The 24,000-nt window shown below is 36.0% G+C and overlaps 1 protein-coding gene across 2 annotated transcripts in view; it reads left to right on the top strand.

Annotated features, from left to right (window-relative positions):
• Positions 1-24,000, top strand: part of GABRG2 (gamma-aminobutyric acid type A receptor subunit gamma2) — a 77,787-nt gene that overhangs the window by 28,249 nt on the left and 25,538 nt on the right. For both annotated transcript variants that reach the window (XM_072400719.1, XM_072400720.1), the window contains exons 2-5: positions 12,734-12,882; positions 16,918-16,985; positions 20,811-21,031; positions 23,902-23,984. In XM_072400719.1, the coding sequence (XP_072256820.1) occupies positions 12,734-12,882; positions 16,918-16,985; positions 20,811-21,031; positions 23,902-23,984 (521 nt within the window). The remainder of the gene's footprint in view (positions 1-12,733; positions 12,883-16,917; positions 16,986-20,810; positions 21,032-23,901; positions 23,985-24,000) is intronic.

Raw genomic sequence — 24,000 nt, forward strand, 5'->3', positions numbered from 1 at the left:
TATGTGTGGAGAAGTGTATGATAAAAGACAGTGTGAGTTGAAGTGGGCTGCAGAAGATTTAACAGCAGGAAGTATGTGCAACATAGTGTGAGAGAATGACAGCATTTAGAATTGCACAGGAGGGTTTTTTGAGGGTATGACAAAAAGCAGGTATATTTGAAATAAATTTGGCACACAACAAATCGGCAATGCCAAAATAAGCCATGAAAATGCACAGAACATAAATATCCAAGTTTTTCTCTCACGGGATCTATATAATTGCCATAAGGCAAATTGGGCCTCCTGGCTTTCTCTCTTACTCTTGAGTTACTTGTACAACAGACCTAAATTGTGGGGACCTTCTCCCGATTTACAGGCTTTTGCACAGTCTTTCTGTCTGAGCTGCGAATGTGCAGCACCACACTTACTTACAGCCTTATCTAAGCCCTTTATACCCTTTTCCAGGTAAAACTGATAATAAAATCTTGAAAGCACGTCCAAACCCAGTCTTAAGCTGCGTACACACTTCCAATTTTTATCGTTGGAAATGAACGACGAACGAATGACGAACGATCGATTGGGCAAAAATCGTTCGTAAAAAAAGTAACCAACGACGCCGACGAACGAGGATAGTCGTTGGAAATGAACGACCGGACCGGCGGATCGGATTGGACGACGATCGTTGACCATCTATCGTGTGTACGGTCGTTCATTGATCGTCCATGGTCTGAGCATGAGCGGTGAACGCTCACTTCCTGTGGTGCACATCACTTCCTGTATCGTTCAAACGATCGCATCTATCGTGTGTACAATATCTGCGAACGATCGTGTCGTTATATGTATGTACAGGATCAGTGCTATACGATCGTTCGCAGATATCGTGCAGGATCGTTCGTCGTTCGTTTACCAACGATAATAATTGGAAGTGTGTACGTAGCTTTATACTTATGAGTTTGCTACATTAGGTAAAGGTTATCTGTAACAAAAGAACATTTTAGACAACTTTGTGAAAGGTGACTAAAAGGTCACAATATTAAAACAATGACATTTCATAAATCTGAAGGAGTTATAAGCCTCAGTGGCTCATATTGGTGAGAGTATGCACATGGCATCTGATGCCTAGGTACTTTTTCAGCTTTATGGTGGAATAAAGAGAAAGCAACTTTTCCCATGACATCTTGTCTACAGTTTTCCCAGAAGGCCTGTGGAGAAACTTGTGATCAGCTTGTAGAAATAAAATTGGTCTTATGGATTCAAATGAAGTTTGTAATGGGCCATTAGGCTCCATGTTTGGTGTAATCAAAATTACACACATACAGTACCCACTGTAAAGCTTGATGATGGCAACATTATGCTGTGGATATGTTTTTCTGGAGAAGGCCCTTTATGACCAGTGAGGATGCAATGAATGCAAAAAAATATAGGTAAATATTATAAAAATATTCCTATCAGCCTAAGTTAAGAGGTGGGGGTGGAGTTAGAGAGGGATTGGGTCAGAAATGAAGAGGGCGGGGAATAGAGGGATTATATAGGAGGTTGGTCAGAAGTTAGGGACAGTTTTTTGCAGGAAGAAAATTTCCCACCCACCCTGTTTGAAGATAAGGGGGGCAGTTGAGTTTTAGTAGGGGAAAAGTCCTAATGGCAATTTTGTAAGGGCAACCCAGTGGTAGGGTGCCTATTTAAAGGTGGTATGGTGTGGGACTCTGAGGCAGTGCTGGGTGGCTAGGGGCTGGTGTGATATAAATGGAAAGTATACTTGGTTGGTGCGGACTTTTCCTTTCCTAGGCTTGCAGCCTAGTTGTTTAAGTTTGAAGCTGGTTGTTGGACATTTATATGTTAATTTGTATGTTAATAGTATGTAATTTGTATATGTTAATTTATGTTCAATTGTTAATGTATAATATTTGAACACTGGTTATATTTATGGTTATTTATTGTGGTTTCTTATGCCAGTCCAATAAGGTGTCGGTGTGTTTTTGGGGGGTTTAAAAGGGAAGGGAAGGAATGGTTGGTATGTTGGGTTTTTTTTAGGGAAAGTGTAAGAAAAATGGGACGAAGATCTGAACTGCCCTAGTCATGAAAAAGCCTGAGCATTATACATAAAAATTGTTTACAATCAACAATGTAAATCTAAATATTCTAATAGATACTTTGTGACTGGGCTTGAAAAGGCCTTATCCAAAGGCAATCTCATCACATCTTAATGGAGCTGTAGAAAACAAAATCAGTATTCAAATCTATAAAGCTGGTGAAGAGATTTGTTTACTTATATCCAAGGTTGCAATTGCTGTCAAAAGTGCATCTACAACATATCAACTAAAAAGGGTTGTAATTACACAATCCTAATTGTAGTTCCTTTTTTTAATTGATTCAAATCACTTTGCTGAGATCTGTTATCACTCTGACATAGACTCTGAGAGAGAATATTTCTGCTGATAAACCCACTGTTATACAAAGTCATATAACCAAAAAACTGCTGAGTGTGTGAATACTTTTTATACACACTATATAAGCAGTTGACATAACTGGTGGTATATTTTACTGTTTGCTAAAATATAGGGAAACAAGAAACAAAGACAGATTTTATTATACATAAAAGTTGGATTTCAGTTGGACAGAATGTAAGCAGCTTTTGTAGATCAGTATATAACAGGAAGATCCCAGGCAGGTTTAATCTTGCAATCAAAAATTATTAGAGTGTATTAACTTTGAGAAAACAGCCACAAATATTATTGTTTGAATTTACAGTAGCAGCTTCTTTATGTTCCATAATGCACATAAAGCATTACATCGTATTTGCTATGAATGAAATTTGTATTTATCCTAATCCCATGTCCTTATAAAACCAATACATTTCCAGTTTTGGCTTTCCTTATAGAAACATGAGCTGTGTTATATATAAATAAAGAAACACTTAAATGTGCCAGGGTTATAAATATCTCATTGATGGCTTATTAGGTTGCTGGGAAAAATTACTTTAATTATATGCATTCATAAATTCACTTACCTAATTATATCCCACACAGTAAGGCAATAATACAGTGTTACACCATTATTTTTCTTCAAAAACGATACCTTCTGTTTGCTAGTTTAAAAAGGTTAAAAAAATGCATTGAAAATTGTACCTGACAGATTTTAGCCTATTTTCTTTCTTCTTTTACACTTCTTCTACATTTCTTGTTTCATAGTTTGTGTGAGAACATATGTACAGTAGCTTTCTCTGAAGTGTGTTACAGCTACATAGGAAATGTATACTACGTAGTCTATGGTAGGAGAGCCACAACAAGTCACAATATGATGACTGGATGCATTTTAATAATTCATAAAACAGGGTTAAGCCTCTGAAAACAACTCTCTGCAACAGATGTGGTAAGTATTGCTCAGCTCAGTACAGAGGCAAAAATCTCAACCCTCTCTGCCACTACCACCATTTCACTGGTGTCCATGTCAACAGCAATAGGGCTTCCTACTGACTGATAGAAGTAGTAGTAATAATAATCATCCATTATCAAAATATCCCTATTACTTGGTGTTTAAATGACTAATAAACCTGAATATATATTCCTGCAATTATTTCTCTGTCAAAGTGATTTTCTTTGATAACAGATGGAGGACAGACAGTGCTATTTCATTCAAGTGCATGGCGCTGAGGCACACATAGTGTTCTGGCACTCGGCATCTCCTTGCCAATGTATATAGGCTGTTGCTGGAACCTAAGTGGGCTTCAAAAAATGCCCTAGGCTGGTCCAGATCATCTTCTGCTTCTAGAAACTGACTGTATTGTCCGAGACTACAGAGACTGTTGTATAGTTTGTGTACTGACATTGCAGTCTGCCATCGAAGTATTTATAGCCAAAACATGCGTAAAAGTACTACATGCTTTAGTTACAGGTAAAACAGCTAGACCCTCAGTGTGTTCTGAGACAAATTTTGCATATTTGGTAAAAGAAACCACCATTTATTATGATTTTTTTCAGCATTGCTTCCAAACATATTACATATTTTGATTTGTATATACTGTATGTTCTAAAACTGTTCCCTATTGTGTTTTTATAGCAATTTATATATGTCTTTTACTGTCTTATCTATTAGTAGTAAGAGGAAACAAAATCTAAATATAACACCATGGAAACTACCTGTTATCCTTCTAGTCAGGACCTTAAATTGGTGGTGTGATAGTCAAATGACTGAGGGGATGACTGCTGTAATTTCTTAAATGGAGAACACAGCTGGGTATCTCCTGCTTGTCCTTTCCTCCTGCCTGACCCCTAGGCCTCCTTTTATTCAAAAACAATGTGTTTTTGTTTTTTTCTGTTACTGGAAACGATTATAAAAGATAGTTTCCAGTAACAACATTTATGTTCTCTTTTGCAACTTAAAAAATGGAAAATTATTATTATTATTCTATAGTATTTATTTAGCACTAACATATTACGCAGCTCTGTACAAAGTCCATAGTCAAAGTCCAAAAGTCAAAGGAGCTCACATTATAATGTCCCTACCATAGTCATATGTCATTACCACAGCCTAAGGTCAATTCTGGGTGGAAGCCAATTAACCTAACTGCATGTTTTTGGGATTTGGGAGGAAACCCAACGCAAACACAGGGAGAACCTGCAAACTCCATGCAGATAGTATCCTTACTTACACATATCAATTTTGCCAATAATTATGTTTCTGATAAAAGAATTAGCTCTCTCATGTTTCCAGTTTGTTGAATTTTTTTTAAATACATTTGAAAATGTTGAGCACATCATTTTTCATGCTGGCATCAATGTAAGGTTTATCGGATCTTTAACTAAAATACTTATAATGTAATTATATTGCACACAGTTTACCTGCTGAGTGTCTGGCTTCAGTTTATATCCTCACCTTAATCTTGCATGGCTTTTCTGAATTGCCAGTCTTGGACTATTGTAGTCCAAGGCTACATGTTGTCAGATTCTAAACAGTTTCTATTGTAGACCTCAGATAGGTTGTTCCTCACATGGTCACATGTCATGAGAATCTGCTTTAGTAAACTGTTCTTTATTTCTTTAGCCCCTTGCCTTTAAATGACCATACTTCTTTAATTTTATATATATATATATATATATATATATATATATATATATATACCTGATCGGTGGGAATCACACAATATAGTGGTCTAGACCAGGGTTGTCCAAACTTTTTGCAAAGAGGGCCAGATTTGGTGAGGTGAAAATGTGTGGGGGCCGACCATTTAGCACATACTCAGTGTTAGTGTGGGCGTGGTCTATGCAGATTCCGCACAGCATATGTCCACCAGGGTGACGTGAAGGATTACCTGTGCACGGAGTCCGGTGTCAGTGGGGGCTACATTCAGAGCTCATTCTGAGTGAGCGTGGTCCGTGCGGGTCCTGCACAGCTTACGCCCACTGAAATGATGTAGGGGATTCCCTGTGCTGATTATACCTGCCAAGTAGCGGGCTGATAATTGCAAGGCAATTGATAAACTCAAATGAACTACAAAATAGCTTTTTTGTACGCATGTTTTTTTTACTGTGCTGTGCTGGCGGGCCGCATAATATGGATTTTATGACTGTGGGACGGAAATCTGAACACGGGCAACATTTGGACCCCAGACCGGACTTTGGACATGCCTGGTCTAGACAGTCACAGTAAACCTGATTTATTAAATATAGCTGGGTGACCCAGCTGGCTAGTTAGTTACTTCCTTTGCACCCTGCAATGATATTTAGAACTGAGCAGGTTTAAAGCTCCACTTAATGGCTAGCATATAAACACATATTCTATATTTTTTTTAAAAAAATCTAAATTTGCCTTACTATAAAAAATGGTTTTGTTACCTGATAAAGAAAGAAGTAACAGTATATAGGAAATAAATAGCTCTCATTCAGTTGATATTAAAAAAAACTTAAGCAAAACCATAGTAATTAGACTATTTACTTAATTTAGGCTAATTAGAATTTCAAAACAAACATAGAAACTGGTTAATTTTATTGGGCATATCACCACATCTCATTTATTTTTAGAAATCAGCCACATAGGCTGACATAAATAGATAAAATTATGCATTCTGCTAAGTGACATAGGACATAATAAACAATGTACAGGTAGTCCCCGAGTTAAGGACATCTGACATACAGACACCTCCTAGATATGAACGGTGCTTCCCTGCTGGTTTTGTGCAGGATGGAGGCTTAAAGGGGAGAGGGGCAACTAGCATGACTCGCAGAATCAATCTTTTGTCAAACACAGCTGAGGTTGTGGGTGGGGAGTTCTTTCTGCAGCCTCTCGTAACTCCTAATGACCAAGACAAACTCTGCAGTTGTTTCTTTTTGCATATCAAAGCACAGCTTGCTCCAGAAGTTAATGAATGTCTAGGCTCCATTTTTTTTTTTTTGCTTTGTTTGTGATTAACTCCCAGTGAGGATTTTATACAGTAACTGACATCAGGCTGCCTAATAATATGTTAAGACAAACATCTGTCCTAATTGCATTTATTAAAAGAATGTACCTGTTCCGACTTACATACAAATTCAATGTAAGAACAAACCTACAGTCCTTATCCCATATGTAACCCGGGGACTACCTGTATTGGAACTTATAACACCGGTTCACATGGCTGTTTCCCATGTGACTTGTTTGCTACCAGAGACTTAGGATTCCTTTTAGAACCTTACATTACAAAAATCAGTTAATCTATTATGAGAATACCCAATGTAGGGAAAGTATTGTAAGAGTAAACAAATCATATGTTCAAAAACATAAGTAAATACAATTCATATTTAATAAATTATATTGAACCGGTTACAATAAAAAGTATGTGAGCTTTTATGTTTACTATTATTTCTTCTGCTATGCAATCAAGTAGTATAAAGACCCAGAATTGCACTTTTTTTGTCAATAGAATTTTTTTGAGAATGATTTTTCATGTAATAACAACAAACAAACAAGGGGATAAAGTACGCAACATGTAAAACACCTACACAATGGCATAAATCATATAGGAAAAGAAAAAATATAAAATTGGATCACCTGAACAACTCACTGCTCAATATAATACAGGAAAGTCTCCGCGAGCGAACAAATGCCGTTAAGATTTCAGTTTTGTAAATCATTTTAAAGAGCCAGCCCAGGATGGTACAGTGAGACCCATTACAGGCACTTATAAATAAAACAATGAAGCCATAATTAAGCCATAAGACACGCCAGGACAGGACAGACTCAAGAGGATGGGGGGGGGGGGGGGGGCAGAATTGCACCTTTATACACAAGTCAGCTGTGTAAGTTCTAGAATTTCTCCACTGACAAGCTCACTTTAAAGTTTGCAGTTTACTGAGATTGTCTTAACTTTTTGCTTAAATACTGCATTGCATAGTTACCCACATGATACATTGTTAAAAGTGTATGACTTTAAACTCAACCTTCCAACAGCCATGAAGCAGACATAAGTCTTTAATACAAATCAGCTCATTTTCTCTTTCCTCTGCTAAAAAGCAGTACTAACATTTATTATGCAGTAAAATGTTCACTTAAACTACCTGATTGTCTTTGCTCTGGCAGGTTAAATTAATAGTTTTATTATCAAAATATTAAAATATCTCAACACTGATCCTCAGCTCAGTTGCAATCACACATAAAGAAAAGTAAATGATATATTCCTATTTTCACAACAGAGTGCATTAGAACCCACTGAGCTTTAACTGTCCTGATGGGATAAAGAAATCAGAGGTTCAGCTCAGTAAGTGTGAAAGCTAAACTTTACTATGCTTTATTATTATTATTCCATGCTGGAGCTAAAATTGGCAGTTCAATCATTTGTTTGTAAAAAATAAAAAATGTAATAAAATACTACAATAGTAAAAACATGCACATTTTCTATAACCTATTGAAAAAGTAAAGTAGATGTATAAATTTAAATCCTCACTTGCTGACTCAATACCTTGTAATTACTTGTACTCCTCTCTAGATTTCCACCTCAATTTTTCCATGTCAGCCCTACAAAATTCAACATTCTAAATGTGTCTTTTACCCTCAGTATACGGGCAAACCTACAGCTACACTACCCTTACTTTGGTAACTTCCTCCTTTCCTGGGCATTACAGTTACTCCCACGTATGATCCTTTGAATAATGCCAGCATAACTTCTATTAATAAACAGTTATGAACTCTTTTAACATCCTGAGATCATACTCACATTTTATAGGCAGCGTTTGGCAGCATTCACGCAAATAAGATGACTTACCTGTGCATATTATACCACCTCTCCTGGGTATTACCTGGATTACCCCCTCCTAAACTTCTCTGCAAAAACAAGCAAATTTATTTCTTGGCCCATTCAAATGTGCAAACTTTTGTTATTATTGCTAAAAATAATATGTAATACATATATTATTTATAAAGTGGCATCATCCTCTGTAATAATTTATTTAAATTGAAACATAAAGATATTTTTTTTCTGCAGAACTTGTCCTTTCACAAAAGGTGCTATCTTCTTACTATATGCCTCTTAATCTTTATACAGTTTTATTGAATATTTCCAACTCTATCCCTTTTTTTTTTTTGTTGGGAACAAGAATTAAAAAAATACATTTCTTCAGAAGAATATGATGATATCTGGCTTACCCTTCCTAAAAGTTCTAGAAATGTATACACTTGGAATAACTCTTATCAAGTCCTTCCTCTCCCATTGGTATTTTACTACAGCCTAATGCAAACCTATGTTCTCTCCCAGGTGCTTTAAACGCTGCAAAATGAGGGGGATGTAACACATTATGTTTGGGTACCCGTTACTTACCATACTTTTGTGCAGTCTGTGAGCAACCTTTATTTATTCTTACTTATGCACAGTGATATATAGTCATCATGGCTGTCTATACAAATCCAATCTCATGTACCCATTTAAAAGAATTTGTTACTTGCCTAATAAAAGCTTCTCTTGGCAAAAAGCCAGAAGAATAAAACTGATGGCACCACCACAACTAAGGGCTAGTAAACTGGAATATATTTAATTTTTCACTTTATTGGGTTCGGGTACACTTTAAGCCAGACTCTAATGAACAATACACTCACTTCGCTGTCAGGTGTGAAGAATTATTATTGATAGGCCAACTGCAAATTAAAAAATTAAATACAATTTTTATTAAAAATAGTATTCTGCCACTAAATGAACATAAAAAGAAAGGTATTTTACCATATACATTTAGGCTATATTTTTTTTAATATCAAAAATGGCATCTTCTAGCATAACTCTCTGTAAGTTTACCCACTTTGTACCATTTGTTCTCCTTTCTTTTTTAACCATTCAAAAGTTATGTTGCCTTACCTCAAAGTTGATCATTTTTATTTGTCTCATATTTTTATACTGGTGTATGCAATGCAAATTGAGGAACATTAAACTAATAATAATTGCACAATATCTAATTCTAAGCTGTCAAATCCCTAGTGATAAAAAATAAACAGCTGGCATGTGTGGTATTCTGGTTTTCTCGATTGGTTGCTTCCAGTCCTGTATGATCTCCATTTTACAACCAGTTGGTTATTAATTTTTCAGATAAGCTTTTTTTTTTCAAATTTCCTTTTCAGGGAGTCCACAGCTTGAATCAAGGCATGAGCAATCAACTAATAATTATGTCATCCTAACTAACAACCATTGAATTGCAGTGACTGAAACATCTACACCTACGCAAATGCTGAGAGCACCCACTTCTATTTTCTTTGGCAGGAGCTAACAGTGCTACATGCCAATGAGAAGTATGCTGCTATGCATACCACAAAACAGAAGATGGGTAAAAGAAGTATTCACTGCAGCTACCATAGGATACATTTATAGCCTACTTTTTCTAAAATAATTACGCTCAAAAAAAGGAAATGAATCAATAGCAAAATGACTGCATTGCATGTGTCATTTGATAATATGCAAATTGTTACATTTTTGGAACATAATAAAATGAGTCTAGAGTGTAAAATACTTAGCTAGTAAAGATGTTATTATCACATATCAAGCTCCTCCAGATAACTATATATCTGCTCCTTTTTTCAGTGTCGGCACATATGTACCTGTAATATTCAAGAGCTTCAATGTACTTACTTCCTGGATGGGCACCTGTCTAAATTTTCCTATTAATAGTAAACAAAAGAGGATCAGACAGGGTTAGGGATAGCACAGGGGTCCTGGGTGCAGTGTTTTTTTAAAGTCCTCCAAGACTGGAGTTGACAGACCATCATGGGTGTACCAACATGATCCAGCAAACTGTTCATCAAGTAGCTTTCCTTGAGGGTAAACAGTATATAGCCAAGGTAGCTGTTAAAGATAAAGACCTAGAAGTAGAAACATCTGATCTAACCTATCTGAGGAGTTCCCCCTTCCACTTAATTTTTTGTAAATCAGCAACCACTTACTTTTTATGACGTTATACAGACCAAGTTGGCCTTTTCAGATTTTTGACAATTGATGCCTTTTTGCAGGATGCTGTTTATCTCAGTTCCCTCATTACTGCAGAACCACGCCCTCTTCCAAATTCTTAACATACTCATTGGACTTTTTTTTATACAACATACTTTCTTTGGCCATGTGACTGGATGGTCCTGTCAATGAATTCAGATATTTTTTTCTTTTCTATTGCCTTACTTGCCTCCACAAGCTCACTACCTTTTCAGTTAGAGGTTCCACTCCATCAGCTTTGGGTTTGTATTTATCTCAATTGGGCTAGTTTGTGTTTTTCTGCCTGTCTGCCTGTTGTACGTAATTTTTACCTTATCTTCTAAGGTTCTACCTTAGTGAACTTTGTTCTGGGGATATGGGTATGAATACAGTTATGTGCACAAGGGGTTTTGATTGGGATTTAGGACATTTGATTTGGTGTACTCTTTCTTAGTACCCTCCTTGTACCCCCTTCTATGGTTTCGGAGCCAGGTAACTTGGCTTTCACAGTAATCACTTTGTCATGCAACTCCCTTGGAAATGGTTAGTAACTCTGGTTCACACAGTGTACAGCCACAGCTTTAAGTAGGTATTTACTTACTGGCAAAAGTTCAGTAGGTAAGGCCCTTTGCCAGTAGCCTGTTACACTAATACTTTACAAAGAATTCCTTACATTGGCTGCTTCACTGTCCACATCTCTCTTTCATTACTCCGTGCCTTCTTCCTCCCACCTCTCCCTGTTCTTCCTTCCACTAAATATTTCCCTCTTATATGTCATTTTTTTTTTTAAAAGAAAGGGAAAACATTCCAAAAGGATAAATCAGGTGAAAAAAACTCAGTTAAGGGTATCTGTCAGTAAAGGGTCAGTTCTTCCAATGGGATATTATTGTTTATGCATACATAATGAATGGTATTATTTGAATGGTATTATTTTTATAACAAGGGTATTATTTGTCTTCTGTTACTATCTACCTCTTTTTGGACTTTCACTGGTTTTCCCCATTTCTTAACTAATGAATGCAAAAATCCTGCTTTGGAAAGTGTTTTCACAAATTAGAAAGTATGAGAGGTGGTAGTCAAAGTACAGCATAAGTTCATTCTTTCTGTATGATAGGATTATCTGTATTGATCTAAGGGGCCTATGGTATTTATAGGAACATAGCTCTTTTTTGCTCTCTTGCTTTTTACATTCTTTACAAAAATGTAAATGTTACATTTACCCCCTCAAATGCATCCGTTGGACACCTTTCTGCCTCTTTTATCAACATATATTGTGTCATGATATGGTTTTTAGTCACTTTGTTGATATATGCATATGGATAAAGTCAGTCACTCATAAACAATAGGACATCTACTGACACTTTCTTGGTGTTAGAAAGTGTGTATATATATATATATATATATATATATATATATATATATATATAAATATAGAAAGCAACAGAAGAATAATACTGTAGTGTATGAGTTTTGCTGGGTTAAACAAATGCCACATTTTAAAATACGATTTTCCAATAACTATGAAAATGCTGCAGACCCAGAAATTTCACCAACAAAAGAAGAAAAAGAGAAAAAAAAAAGGAAAAAATATTTATATACACTTTCTTACACCAAGAAAGTGTCAGTAGATGTCCTATTGTTTATGAGTGACTGACTTTATCCATATGCATTTATCAACAAAGTGACTAAAAACCATATCATGACACAATATATGCTGATAAAAGAAGCAGAAAGGTGTCCAACGGATGCATTTGAGTTTATCTATATAGTATAGCCACATTTTAGCGGAGGAAAAAAAATAATTCTCATGCAAATCTCAAAGTCTTGCTGAACATAGTACTGGGGGATCATTATCAAGCAGGCATAAATATAAATATATATATATATATATATATATATATATATATATATGCATACCATGTAGTTTTTTCGAAGGTGGAGGTAATTTTTTGTTTAATTTTCAGGGGTAGAGTGGCAATGTAAAATTCCCACACCTCAAAAAATTTAGTGACACAAATTTCTTTATCCAAAGACCCCACCATCCATTCAATCTGAAAGAGGTACCATAGTTTTTCCCACAACAAGGTAAACTCGACAATTTTAAATGCCAAAGAATGTAGCATTTTTTTATTTTATGCTACAACAATTGTAGTGATAGGAGTGAGTGAACAGGATCATTGATGCTGAAGTTTTTTTAGAGATATTCGAAGCCAATGGTTTGTAAAAAAAAATGTAAGCAGAAGCATGCATATTCTGACTTAATTATTACAATGCATTTTCACCTTTGTAAATCAAATTACATCAAAGTCTAATTTTTTTTTTGATTTTTCATTTTTGTTACAGTTCTTTACAAAAAGAAGATGAGGACTATGAGGATGCTCCTTCTAATAAAACGTGGCTACTCACGCGCAAATTTCATGATAATGATGTAACATCTATTTTAAATGGACTTCTCAAAGGTTATGACAACAAGCTCAGACCTGATATTGGAGGTATGCTCTTACTAGCAGAGAGTACTGTAGTAGTAGTAATGCAATAATAAAGAAACAGAATGTGATTGGTTGTTCCAACCTTCTCCATGGAATTTGTATTCTGGTATATTATTATGATAGGTTACTGTGACATGTAATGAGTTTTTTTTTAAAGACTAGTGTTAGTCGAGTTTTCCCCTGTGAGGTTTGCAGACAGTTTGCTGAAATTGACTCCAATGTTCAGATTAATTTGTAGCTGATTTCGATCTCTATTGAAGTAAATGACATAGGCAGATCTGATGAACACTACATAGCAGAAAGCTCATACATTCTGACCAGCAGACAATAACAGCTTCTACATTCCACTAGCCAGGTGTAACAATGTGGAAGTTTTTGTGGGACTACAAGTGTCAGGAAGGGTTAAAGAACGACACAAAACACCAGGTTCGGTAAGCCATACTTTTACTGTTATCCACAGATATACAATGGCTCCTGACCAGCCCTTCTGCTTGCTTGGGGAGAAATAAAAGTTGTCTGCTAAGTCTTGGACCTTTGGTCCCCCAGATAAACATAAAAGTCAAAAAGTGCAAAAGTATGGCCTTGGACTTGAAAATTTTAAAGAAGTCTTAGTATGACATGTTTTTAATACAATTTATTTGGCTGAACAAAAATAATGTTTGCCTACCCCAGCCTTTAAAATCCTGTAAGATCCCCATGTTCTTTTAATGAAAAACTAAAAAAAACTGTGGCAACTGTATACGTTTTGGTGCAACTCCATATACTTTTTATTTCAGTTCTGCTGGGAGGCATTGTTATTGGATACATCATATTTTTTTTATTTAACTCTGAGAGAAAATATATATGTTGTGATTTTATTTTAAATTAAAATTTAGAGAATTAAACATCACATCTCTCTCATTCTAGAATACATGTGATGTAGTGTGGGCTTTTGCAGTTAGATAAACAGCATCATGTTAAATGCACTAATCTAATCAGAATTAATCTCTCTCTAATTACACTACAGTAAACTCAGATCTGATTGCTGTGGTTAAAAGCATCTTACACATCTTCAACACTTACAGCACAGACTTTCTAATAACAGTTTAGACTGACAGTATCAACTTAGGCTTCCAAAAGTGCTCATGAATTCACATACCCTGGCAGTTATTTTAGTCAAAATGCAAAGCTAGGGAAAGTGGTTATGTTGCTTAAAAGTACTGAAAAGTATAACTGTACAGAATGTACTGTGTAATAAAACCAGTAGAATTCTGCGCAAAAAATGTTTATTGGAGCATACGTTTTATTTGTGAATGACCTCAGATGCCCATTTAATCTGGTTTGATAAAACACTGAGAAGCAGCAGTGGTATTGTCTCTGTGTATATTTATATCTAAAACAAAGCTCTCTTTTCAGATTGTGTAGAATTTCCTCTGGGACATTGTTTTTTTTTTTTTTTTTTTACAGATCATAAACACTCTTGTTTAATTACTTTCTGTGTTAGCTGGGACAGTTATGAATGTTTGCTTAGATGAGTAGTTAGAATTACAGGCAAAGCACACATTGGGCTTGATTTGGGGAGAAATAAAAGGAGTCTGCTAACCTGACCTTTGGTCCCCCAGATACACATAAAAGTCAAAAAGTGCAAAAGTATGGCCTTGGACTTGAAAATTTTAAAGCAACCTTAGTATGACATTTATTTAATACAATTTATTCGGCTGAACAAAAATAATGTGTGTCTACCCCAAAAGTATGGCCTTGGACTTGAAGGCTGCTTTAAAACTCCCTAAGACTGGGGAAGTTGGACTTTCATTGAAGAACCTGGGTGATCCAGAAAACTGGGAATTAACTTCCTAAAATCATTTGCCATTATTTGACAAATGTTTTCAATCCTTGACCACATTTACTCCACAGGTTTGCATGATCACTCAGATTCTCCCTTAATAGTCTTTTCTGTTCTTTACCTAGAACAAGACATTATTCTTGTCTTAGTTTTATATCTTGTACAATCTCCACATTGGATATTGACCTACAATAAATAAAAAACATAAAAAAGACGTTTTGTTAAAGCTATGTTTAAACTGTTTTCTGTGTTCCTATTTTATGGACCACAATAAATATAATACAAAAAACAAAACAAAACAAAAAAACAAGCAAAGTAATTATTGAAGACCAGAGAAGCCAGGGATGTTGACATTTTAGACATAATATTATGGGATGTTCTTCCAAAAACTTCCAGAAAGAAATACCAGGTAGGGATTTGTATCAATCAGCTATAACAATTGTTTTAATTACCATAACCATGTTATATACAGCAATGCAGCTATTATTTAAAAAAAAACTTGTTGGCTTTAATTGTTGAAAATAATGATTCTTATGAATAATAATGACCAATAGAACTGTTATCTAAATTTATTTTACTGAAATTCACCTTCTTATGGTATGTAAATAGTAAATAACAAGTTACAATTGTTCTCATAGGTGTACATATCCCAAAGGAATTTGTAAAATTTTGGCCATTGTCATGCAGAAACTCCTTTTATTTTTGCTCAGACAAAACACGTTATTATGGCAAAATTGTGTGTGCCGTCTTTAAATCATAATAAAAACTGAAGTCACCCAAATGGACCTAATCCAAAGTGTACATAGCTTTACTGTTGGGACTGATAATATACACTTAAGACAAAGTGTTAAGACCTGACTTCTTTGACTGTAATAATGTCTATATAAAAATAGGCAATTTAAATGTATTCAGTGCTGCACTTGCTGGATATTGAGTCATGGGGAAAACAGAATCTGGCAATGGATCAGTGAGAAAAGATTGCTGAATTATACAAATCAAGAAAAAGATAAAAAAAAACAGTTTTGAAGAGATGTTGCTGTTTTAAGATTCACAGTATGGAGGCAATTGAACAAAAATCAACTGCACAGTTGACTTGCAGGAAATAAAGACAACTGTGCAAATTCCACAAAATGGCTACTATGTTACAACATGCTAAAAAGCATCTAGACAAGCCTCAAAACTTCTGGAACAAAGCAATGGGACCAATTTTAATTTTGTGCTCACAGCCATAAATGCTTTGTTTGTAGAGGATTCAACAAGGTCTCCAATGAAAAGTACACCATTCCTAGCATTGATGTTGTGGGGATGTGCAATGCATGGAAGCTGATACAGGGAAATTGATGGCAAGATAAATGCAGCATGTTGCAAGAGAATACCAGAGAACTACTTGCATTCTTCAGTGCACATGGATGCACATGGATATTCCAACATGACAATGATTAAAAACAGAAAACACTTTACTGTCCTGAGAGTTGGCTACCATCCCTCACTTCTCACAGTGGTTCTATGTCCTGCAGTGCAGATGCTGACAGAAAGAATGACAACATGCAATGCGAGACCACATATCTGACACATTTATTATTGTTATTGTACAGATTTTTCCAAAATCAGAAGTTCATGAATACAAAAAAGATCTGGGAAATAAGTGGTAGAATATAAAAGGTGTTTTTTACAGGGTTGTTATTTTGGCACTTTTTTATGGTAAGTACGGAGACCTTTTAAAGCAGGCATCTCCAGTTGTCTTCTCAACTCCCCAGGATCCCTGGGAAAATTGCTTGTAATTGTCTTTACTGCAAAAACAGGTGGAAGGTGGCCTCACTCACCAAAAGGGCTTATAGCATGCAAAATTCAAGTGCAACCAGAATTTTTTTTTCAGTCCTGGGGATTGCAGGGTTAAGTAAAGATCATAAAAGAATGTAGACAGACATCAGAAGGCGCCTTCTGTATTGATAAGTAGTTGTAATAATATCTTGTTATTTAGGGAGGAAAGAAAAGAGCAGTTGGTGCATATGAGTAACATTGTTTCATGATTGCAAAAGTATTCTGGTGCCAGCTCACTTATATGTAATTGTAAAATAATATTATCTTTGATGTTTTGCTAGACATAGAACTAAATAACCAACAGGCTTTTTAAAACATATTACTTTAATAACAGATTTTTAAGATAATGCAAATCTAAATGTGACTTAATCTTAACATTTGTTTTTACTTAACAGTAAAACCAACACTAATCCAAACAGACATGTATGTTAATAGCATTGGACCAGTAAATGCTATCAATATGGTAAGTGAAGCCTCAGTTGTTGTTAGTCTGACATCTGTATTACCATTTTACAATTTGATGAAAAGAATGAGGAGTGATTATTTATTATCATTTATATATTTATTTTTTAGGACCATTTATATGTTTGCTCTTTACTCCTTTGGCAAGCTGGATTCCAGGAGAACGTTTGCCCTTGTTGCCTCACTGCACCATTACCTATGCAGAAAGGTCACAAGCCTATTAAACAGTCTGGCTTCAGTATTAAAGGGGACCTTATTTTAGCTCCTAAAACTGGCTATTGCCACTGCCAACTCAAGAATTTAAATATATAGATATACCTTGAAAAAAAAAAGTTTTTTTGCAAGGAATAGTGGTGGACAATAGATGCCTCCTAGTTTGAACAGTCTGATTGAAAATGTTTCTGGAAAAGAGAAATGGTAGAAAAAATGGGAATGTTACCTTTTAAGAGCCACTGGAAGAAGACAGTTGCTTTCTAGGCAGAAGAAGGGGGAGAGAGAGAGAAAGACAAAATATACTACATATGTGTAGGGTGGAGGAGTGTGTTTTAATTAGTGGTCACTTTCTGATCTGCTCCTAAGTCTCTGAAAAACATATGATAGAAGAAGGGTGCATAAGATAATAGAGTGACACATAGGAAAGTTTGAAATTGGGGAAGAAGGGTGGAGAAAAAAGACACACTTAAGAACAAAGGTGAAAAGGAGAGAAAAAGAAACAAAGAAATGTGGAGAAGAAAGAGATGTGGATGAAGAAGAGAAGAGAGGACTACAGGGAAAGATAGGTTATTTGGGAAAGTAACAAGGGAAAAAAAAGACGCAAAAAGGGTGGAGTTCAGGGATACATGGGGGAAGAAGGTGGAAAGAAAAAAGCAAGTAAGCCAGGAGCAAGTGCTAAAATCAAACCAGAAAGGGAGGGAGATGCAAGTGGGGGTTCAGGGTGATTGCAAGTTTACCTAGTATGGGGTCCAGAAATTTCTCATAGCAATTCTAAATACCTGTTTAAAATACAAAACTAGGGACTTCCGGGGGAGCAGTCACCACGAGCAGACACACACACATGGAGCTCTGTGGGGTTTGGAGACTTGCATGTGTGTTTACTGATTCTGGAGACCGGGAACTTCCATCTGGTGCAGGGGAAGACTGCTGCTGCTGTCCTGGATACTGTGGTCAGCTGCTGGAGACTGCAGCCTGGTGTGGATGTGAGCCAGGGCTTCCATTCTCTGTGCTGCTGAGACAGGAGACATCTTCACACACAGGGCTCTAGGCTCTTCACTAGAGGTACACTGTGCTGTTGCTGGGGGTCATTTTAAGACAGGATTGCTCTGAGACTTGCTGTGGTTGCTGTGAATTTCTGCTATAATGATTAGGCATGCAGATTGCCATTTTTGAACTGCTGAATGTGTTTGTTACTTTCTATGCCTCTTTTGCGGTCTTTATTGTCTTTTGTTTTGAAAAATTTTAAATAAAGAATGTTTAAAAAAAAAAAAAATAATACAAAACTAGAAATTATCCTGGTTTGTTTTGCAGTTTTAACCCAGTCTAAAAAATGTGCAGTTTAATAAATTTTCTGGTAAACGGCTTTAAAAACCTAAAAAACTTCCCAGCTACACAGGCAAACATACAACAGAGCAGACATAGTCCTTTTGATTCAGTGAGATCAAAGAAAATAATTTGTTGCTTGCTTTACCTATATATATATATGTGGCCAGAAGAAAGGTACAGTCAAGGGGAATAGCCTTAGCATTTCATAATGCAAATATGCATTTGGCAAATTTTTGACTTTATATATTTTAAAATAAAAACTAAAACATTAAAAAATATGTAAAGTTTACCATGGCCCATGCTGAAATGTAGATTACAGATTTGCTACTGGAATGACATTTTCTCTGCAGTACATAAAACAATAGTCAACCACTGTTTGTTAAATTATTGCATTTCTCTGTAACTATATAGGTTTGCTTTGGCAAGAGATCAAAAACCATAGTGACAAATTTTGAACTGTATATATATATATAGAGTCAGCAAAAAGTATTTATCATGCTGAATTTCTTATCGGAGACAAGGTTGAGCTTTGAAATTTTGTAATAAGCTAAATTATTATTAGTTGCATCTACGTAGGGGTGCTGAGAAGTTCCTGGCTTTGCCCAGAAAGAAGAGAGCCAAAGTTATCAAATACCACATTTATTCATGTACTCCACTTACCCCCTGAGACTGATGCACTTGGTACAGCGTAGTTGCAGCTTTTTAGACCGTTCAAATAAAAGTCCTTTGGTTGGGCCGCAAACCAGCTCTCAGCAGCATCTTTGACGTCAGAAATGTCCTCAAAACGTTGCCCCTTCAGTTGTTTCTTCAAATTCGGGAACAGATAATAGTCCAAAGAGGCCAGGTCAGGTGAGTAGGGGGAATGATGGACCAATTGGAAACCCAGGGTGTTCAATTTGGCAGCCACAACGTTGAACGTGTGCGCAGGTGCATTGTCTTGCAAAAAAAAAGGATCCCTTTGGTCAACTTTTCACAGTGTTTCGTCTTAAATGCATTCTTCGGCTGGTCCGAGAGGTTAACATAATACTGTCCAGTAATACTAGAGCCCTCAGGTAGGTGGTCCACCAACAGAATACCCTCTTTGTCCCAAAAAACAAACGCCATAACTTTTTTGGCCGATTTCTGGGTTCCGAACTTCTTTGGCCACGGGGACCCGCTGTGGTGCCATTCCTTTGACTGTTCCTTGGTTTCAGGATCATAGATGTGGAGCCAGGTTTCATCCCCAGTCACTAACCCAGTCCTGTGCAGCTTCAATTGGGCCAAAACTGCTTTGGATGCTTCAACTCGTTCCTTCTTCTGATCACTGTTCAAAACATTTCGGCTTTGTTGAAAGCTTTCGCATGTCTAGGATACTGGTCATAATAAACCCAACACACTCCCGTGAGACGTCAAGTATCTGGGCTTTATTTTTTGTGGATATTCGCCGGTCCTCAACAATCAGCTCATGGACAGCATCCCAGGTTGCCGGGTCTGTTAAGGTTGGGGGCGCCTACTGCGGGGCTCATCTTCAACAGTGAAATGCCCAGTCTTAAAACGAGATATCCAGGTTTTGACAGTGCTGTAGGAAGGACACTTCTCTCCAGTGTTTGTGACATCTCAGTGTGAATGTCCTTTACTGACTTTCCCTGGAGAAACAAAAACTTAATGACAGCTTCTCACTAAAAAAAAACAGTTTTAAGAATCACAAAGATCTGATATTTGCACAGTTACATACTAAGATATTAGGCTGTCATTTGCCCCCTCACTCATCTTTCTATTTCATCTGGAAGGGGGCAAAACCAGGAACTTCTCAGCACCCCCTCATATGTGCTGTCGTTTAAAAGGTAGGTAAATAGAATGGTACTGTATTTGGATGCAACAGAATATCGAAACTAGAAAAGCTTTAGCTAAAACTCAAACTCCAACCCTAAAGCTTGTGTCATCAACATTCAGAAGATATAACCAATTTGTAGTGCAGTGCCTCCTTCGGAGATTCACTTGGATTACATCTATTCCTATTTTGAATAGGCTGACTACTTAATCATAAATACTGCATTATTGAAAATAAACAACAAGGAAGACCTTTATGATAATTTTTAGTTTACCAAAACCTGAGTTATTTGACATTCAAAGATTGTATCAGTTAGTTCCTCAAAATACATTTTATGTTACATTGATACCACTGAAGTAACAAAATAGCTATTCCACATTCTGATTTTATATAAGTGGAGCATCATAAAATCATAAAAATGTTTTTTTTTTATGTCTCCCCTGCTACATTTTAACATGTCCTTCTTTATTACTTTAGGAATATACCATTGACATATTTTTTGCACAAACCTGGTATGACAGGCGCTTAAAATTTAACAGTACTATAAAAGTCCTCCGACTGAACAGTAATATGGTTGGAAAGATCTGGATACCTGATACTTTTTTTCGTAACTCAAAAAAAGCTGATGCGCATTGGATAACAACTCCTAACCGAATGTTGAGGATATGGAATGATGGAAGAGTGCTCTACACACTTAGGTATACATTTCTGTTGTAATTATGTGTTTGTTTTGTGCTGCAAAAAATTATTTTGGCGAATATCTATAAGAAACATAGCTTAAAACTAGTATGGAGATAAAGAGTTCTAACTCAAAATGTGTTGATGAAGGAACATCAACACAATGGCCAGGAAAATATTATTTTCAAATATCAACAATGGCAGCCTCTACAAATCCTTCAAGAAGTATACAGATGTATAATAATTTGTCATAGTAAAACACATTTTGCCATAAAAAAAACATATATTTAACAAATACATATAAAGTTAAATAAGGAGGAGAAAAAAAGTATTTTTCTAGAAAATATACAATATTATATAACAGATAATAGTTGTTATAACAAATAACAGTATTCTAGAAAATATACAATTTACATCAATAAATGTGAACTGGGTGGTCAAAAACTCTTTAAATTCTACTCTTGTAATAAGTCCTAAGAGGGCCCCTGTGCTATGTACAATGTTGTTTATATAACACTTGGAGCTCTAACACTTGAGGTAGTAGTTTGGATCCTTTATTTCACAACAAGGTTGATCGCAAAAAAATGGGTGTTTGATTCAAGGGTAATATTTTAGGACTTGTTTCATGTTGACAGACATATTTTAAGTTTAGGTGCTTAAAGCTAAACATTCCCTTACTCACTAATCATCTGTTCACAGGTCTGCCGTTTGTTCTCAACATGCAGTTGGATCAATTGAAAAGAAATAAAGTTAAATACAAGAATAATGTTAAGTTACATCAGTAATATATACTCCACTTACACTGCATATCTCTATGCCCAAAGGAAAGCTAAAAATTAGACATACTGATACTGATACATACTGATTAGGCATATATTTCTTGATTAAACTTGTCCTTTAGCTGGGGGATTTTACTGTATCCACTAAAGTGTTTTTCTTCTTGCTGTTGTCCATGACTTATTTGCCCTGATTTACTAAAGCTCTCCAAGGCTTGAGATAATACACTTTCAGAAGTGAAGCTGGGTGATCCAAAAAACATGAAAAGGATTTTTAAAAATCATTTGCTATTAGCCAGCAAAAGTTTTGAATGCTGGACCAGATCCATTAAAGGTTTGCTGGATCACCCAGCTTCACTGATGAAAGTGTATTCTCTCCAGCTTTGGAGAGCTTTAATAAATCAGGGCCATTGTGTCTTGTAAATTTAGCCTTAGCCTTGCAAAATAAAATAGTCCTAATGTTGGACAACTTTATACTGCAGCATTATGAGCCTTCTAATTCTCAACAGTAAACACCCTCTTGTTTGTCTACAGTGCATTTTAGCTATTTATCATACATACTCAAGTATAAACCAATTTTTTTTAACCTGAAAATTACCTTAGAAAAAGAATCTCATTTTTACTGTCACACTTACCTCTTTCTCGCTAAACTGCAGATGCCTCTCTCCTGCGCATGCCTGCAGTTCTGTGCCCGGGTGCGCCTGCTCTTTCAGATTTAATCAGTATCGCCCCTCCCGCCGGCCAATCAGGAAATAACCTGTTAACCACCCTTGGCTATTTAGCTAGTTCAGACACAGCACTCAGTGTTTGTGCAATGTGTCTTCACTAGTGCTGAGCCCCCTAACTCTGCTGATATTTTCCTGTACACCTGTTGGTTAATTTAGTGCTTCCCCTCTCCAGCTCCTGTGTTATCCCCTTTTTGCCTAGTTCGTTATTTCCCATCCAATTCCCTTTGTGCTTTTCTAGTGTTCCTCTCTGTCTGTAGTTATTCCTGTTTCACCTGTGCCTCCTGTTACTTCCAGAGTCTCCTGTGTTCCCTGTCCCTGTGGTGGCCCCTGTGTCACTGGTGTCTATTTCCTGGATCTCTGGTATTTTACCCCTGGCACCCAATCCTTCTGCTTAGTGATTTGGTACTGTACATCTTCCTGCCCACCCTGGTGTGCCCAAGGACTGCAAACCTACTTGAGTCAGGCCACTCACTAGATGTGCAATGTGTCCTCATGTAACGTATGTAACAACTTTTGTGCTCTGAGACATTTAAAATGAGATTCATTTTCTAATGGCATTTTCAGGTAAAAAAAATGCACAAAAGATAATTTAAGTGAGAAAGTGACCTATCATAAACAACATAAACAACAAAGTACTGAATAGTTTTCTTGTAAAAAGTGGGGAAAAAAAGACAAAACATGTGATTTTATTTTTTTAAATGTTTTAAAAAATAACACAACGTGGATGTATTTTTATCCAGTCCTGCTATAATTTGTAGAAACACTGAGAGTGGATCGTAATGTGGCAATAATTAAACCAAAGTATCTCACAAGCCTTCCCCATTCTTCAGTGTACACCTATATGAGAGACTCAGACTTGCAAATATCAGTTGAAGATTTCTAATATGCATACACTGGGAATAGGACATAGGAAATAAAATATAGGGAATGGCAGCCAACCAATTATTTTACACTAGAATGAGTGAGGAAATTCACATTGCTCTCACAATGCAATGGGTCTGATTTATTAAAGCTCCCCAAAGATACACTTTCATCTGTAAACCTCTGTGATTCAACATACCTGGAAAGGATCTAGTATAGGATTAAAAACATTTGCTAACAACTGGCAAATTAGTTTTAAGAAATCCATTCCAGGTTTGTTGGATTAACCAGTTTCACTGATGAAAGTGTTTCCTGTGCAGCCTTGGAGAGCTTTAATGTATCCTGTCGACTCTTGAATTCCTGTAGTTACTAAACTTATTGGTGAATGGCAATATTTACAATATACACATGAAGGTAACTAACGGTCTTATTATAATATTTGGAGTTTTTCTTGAAGTCAAATCTTTCTAATTTCTAATATTATCAATATCCATTAATTTATATTTAAAAATAATACTCCTGCAGGCTTACAATAGATGCTGAGTGCCAACTGCAGCTGCACAACTTTCCAATGGATGAGCATTCTTGTCCCCTGGAATTTTCAAGCTGTAAGTAATTATTTTA

The sequence above is a fragment of the Pyxicephalus adspersus genome, chromosome 2, assembly GCF_032062135.1.
Source record: "Pyxicephalus adspersus chromosome 2, UCB_Pads_2.0, whole genome shotgun sequence".
NCBI classification, from domain to species: Eukaryota; Metazoa; Chordata; class Amphibia; order Anura; family Pyxicephalidae; genus Pyxicephalus; species Pyxicephalus adspersus.